At 40.2% G+C, this 2,004-nt stretch overlaps 1 protein-coding gene across 1 annotated transcript; it reads right to left on the bottom strand.

The window, feature by feature from the left end:
* Nucleotides 1-355: 355 nt before the first annotated feature.
* LOC149177990 (uncharacterized) lies at nt 356-1,425 on the bottom strand. The gene has a single exon (XM_089423513.1). The coding sequence runs from the start codon at nt 1,411-1,413 to the stop codon at nt 679-681; it is 735 nt and encodes a 244-aa protein (XP_089279639.1). The 5' UTR covers nt 1,414-1,425; the 3' UTR covers nt 356-678.
* Between the last annotated feature and the right edge of the window lie 579 nt (nt 1,426-2,004).

Below are 2,004 nucleotides of genomic sequence, written 5' to 3'. Positions count from 1 at the left end.
TAAATTCCATACATAACCTAATGACTTTAAACACTATTACCATACTTATCTCAATTATACATTTAATACATACCGCAAGGATAAACTAAAATCAACATTATCGAAATTTATAAACTATATAAGCTAGAGGAAATATGCATCCAAACCAATCAAAGAGCCACAACATTTACATTAAACCTTCGTAAATCTGAAAGTAAAGGAAATACAACTATAACTTTTGACACCATTCTACGTACTGGAAAAAGAATTTGACACCATTCTTAATTAAACAAAAATTCGCAGTCCACTCATTCGCTGGCTCACCAAAAAATTCAATTACTGAAGGACAGCAATTTCAATTACCACCTACAGGAACATATGCCTCCAAGGTAAAGGTCCATATTTATTAATTTCAATTACCACCTATAACAACAGATTTCTCAGTCTAATACATTTAGCTGTTTGGATGTCAATTTAGTGATGCTAAAGCTCGCGCCAAATTGAAACACTATCATGCCAAAGAGTAGACCAGCTTTTCATGCTGAATTGTGGCAACTGAAAATATTGGGCATTTTCGAAATTTACACACAGAAAATGTAGATCTGATTCACTTTCGAAACATATGGATGGTTGGAAAATCAGAAAAATTCTTGTAAGTTGCAAATTTCTAAAATATTACCCAAAAAAATAGAATTAATATTACACTACATTACTCTTCCTCCTGACCGCCCTCGGGGACTCTCTTATCGTCTCCAACGCAGGCTTCCAGTGTTTTCCCCTGGGGAATCTCATGCTTGATTCCCTCACCTCCCCAACAGCATCTGCATCGTCCACTTGCAATTTCTGCTTCGGTTCCGCACCAACAATCTTTTCATTCCACTTATCTCCGCCGCTCATGGCGGCCAATCTTCTGTCTCCAGGAAACTGGCACAAGTCACCCAACACGGGGAGAATTCTGGGCAGGCTCCTGTAATTCGAAGTCGACTTCTGAAGAGCCGAGTCGGCTTTAAAGGCAAGGGAAGCCATTTCGGAAGGCGAGAGCGAGGAGTGGAGTTTGCGCATGGGGAGAAGGAAATAGAGATGCCCCAATTCTAGCTCCTCGTCTGCAGAAAGCGCTGAGATCCGGCGCCCGGTTAGCAAAGAGGTGGAATGGCAAACGAAATGGTGGGGACTGTCGAGCATCAGTTCCGCGGCTTTAACGGCCCTCTCGAATTCTTGGACGTTGCCATCCAACGCAATGACCTTCACAACATTGGACGGAACTTTGGAAGAGAGACAGGAAACGTAATTGCCCATATTCTCAATAATATTTCTTCTACAGCGCCTTATAATCCCTTTCTTCGAACGCTCGTTAATTCTGATCTGATACTGAAATGGATCGTATTGTATGAAGAAACATAAAGGCTGGCAGATAATATATATAGGTATGTCCATCCATTAGATCGATGAGAGGAGCAGGAAGCTGCGCGGAAGGAGCAGTGCTGCTCTGACTGGTTGTGGTATGGAAAATCTCTTTCTGAATATGATAAAGCGCGTTGTCAGAGTGCCACGCGGTTATTGTGTTCACGAGAGGGTGGGTGAGGCATGGCTGAGCTGTGTGGTAGTCACAAGCCCGGTAAGAATTTCAAATTTAAAACCTCTCTGTTTTTACAACTTTAGTCACTTTCCATATTACTTTACTTTTTAGCTGTATTTGATAGCAAATCACCTAATGACAAACCATTTATTTGTCAAACTACATCAATTTATTGGTCAAATTCCATCAATTTAAACGTGAAATTCCATCCCTAATCAGAAAAATCTGTACAAAAGTCCACCCTAGAAGTCAGCATCCAAATCAATGTGCAAAACTCCACCTGGAAAGTAGAATCGGAAATCTCCCAGTCGTGGTGCCTGAGTCTAACTATTTATACACATATAACAGTTTTGTCTTTATCAAGATCCTTGGAAAATGTGCAGTTTTCTTTCGGTTTTCTGGTAAACTTATGTCATACATATGTTCATACATCTTTGTCTTTTTTTTTA

The sequence above is a fragment of the Pinus tabuliformis genome, chromosome 4_1 (genome assembly GCF_031772625.1).
Source record: "Pinus tabuliformis cultivar Carrire ecotype Pingquan chromosome 4_1, CPIR1, whole genome shotgun sequence".
Taxonomy (NCBI): Eukaryota; Viridiplantae; Streptophyta; class Pinopsida; order Pinales; family Pinaceae; genus Pinus; species Pinus tabuliformis.
Note: the sequence above shows the minus strand (reverse complement) of the source record. Positions and strands in the feature narration are given on the sequence as shown.

Excerpts from the sequence above, each read along its gene's own strand:
- LOC149177990 (XM_089423513.1), bottom strand. The coding sequence starts at position 1,413 with ATGGACATACCTATATATATTATCTGCCAGCCTTTATGTTTCTTCATA.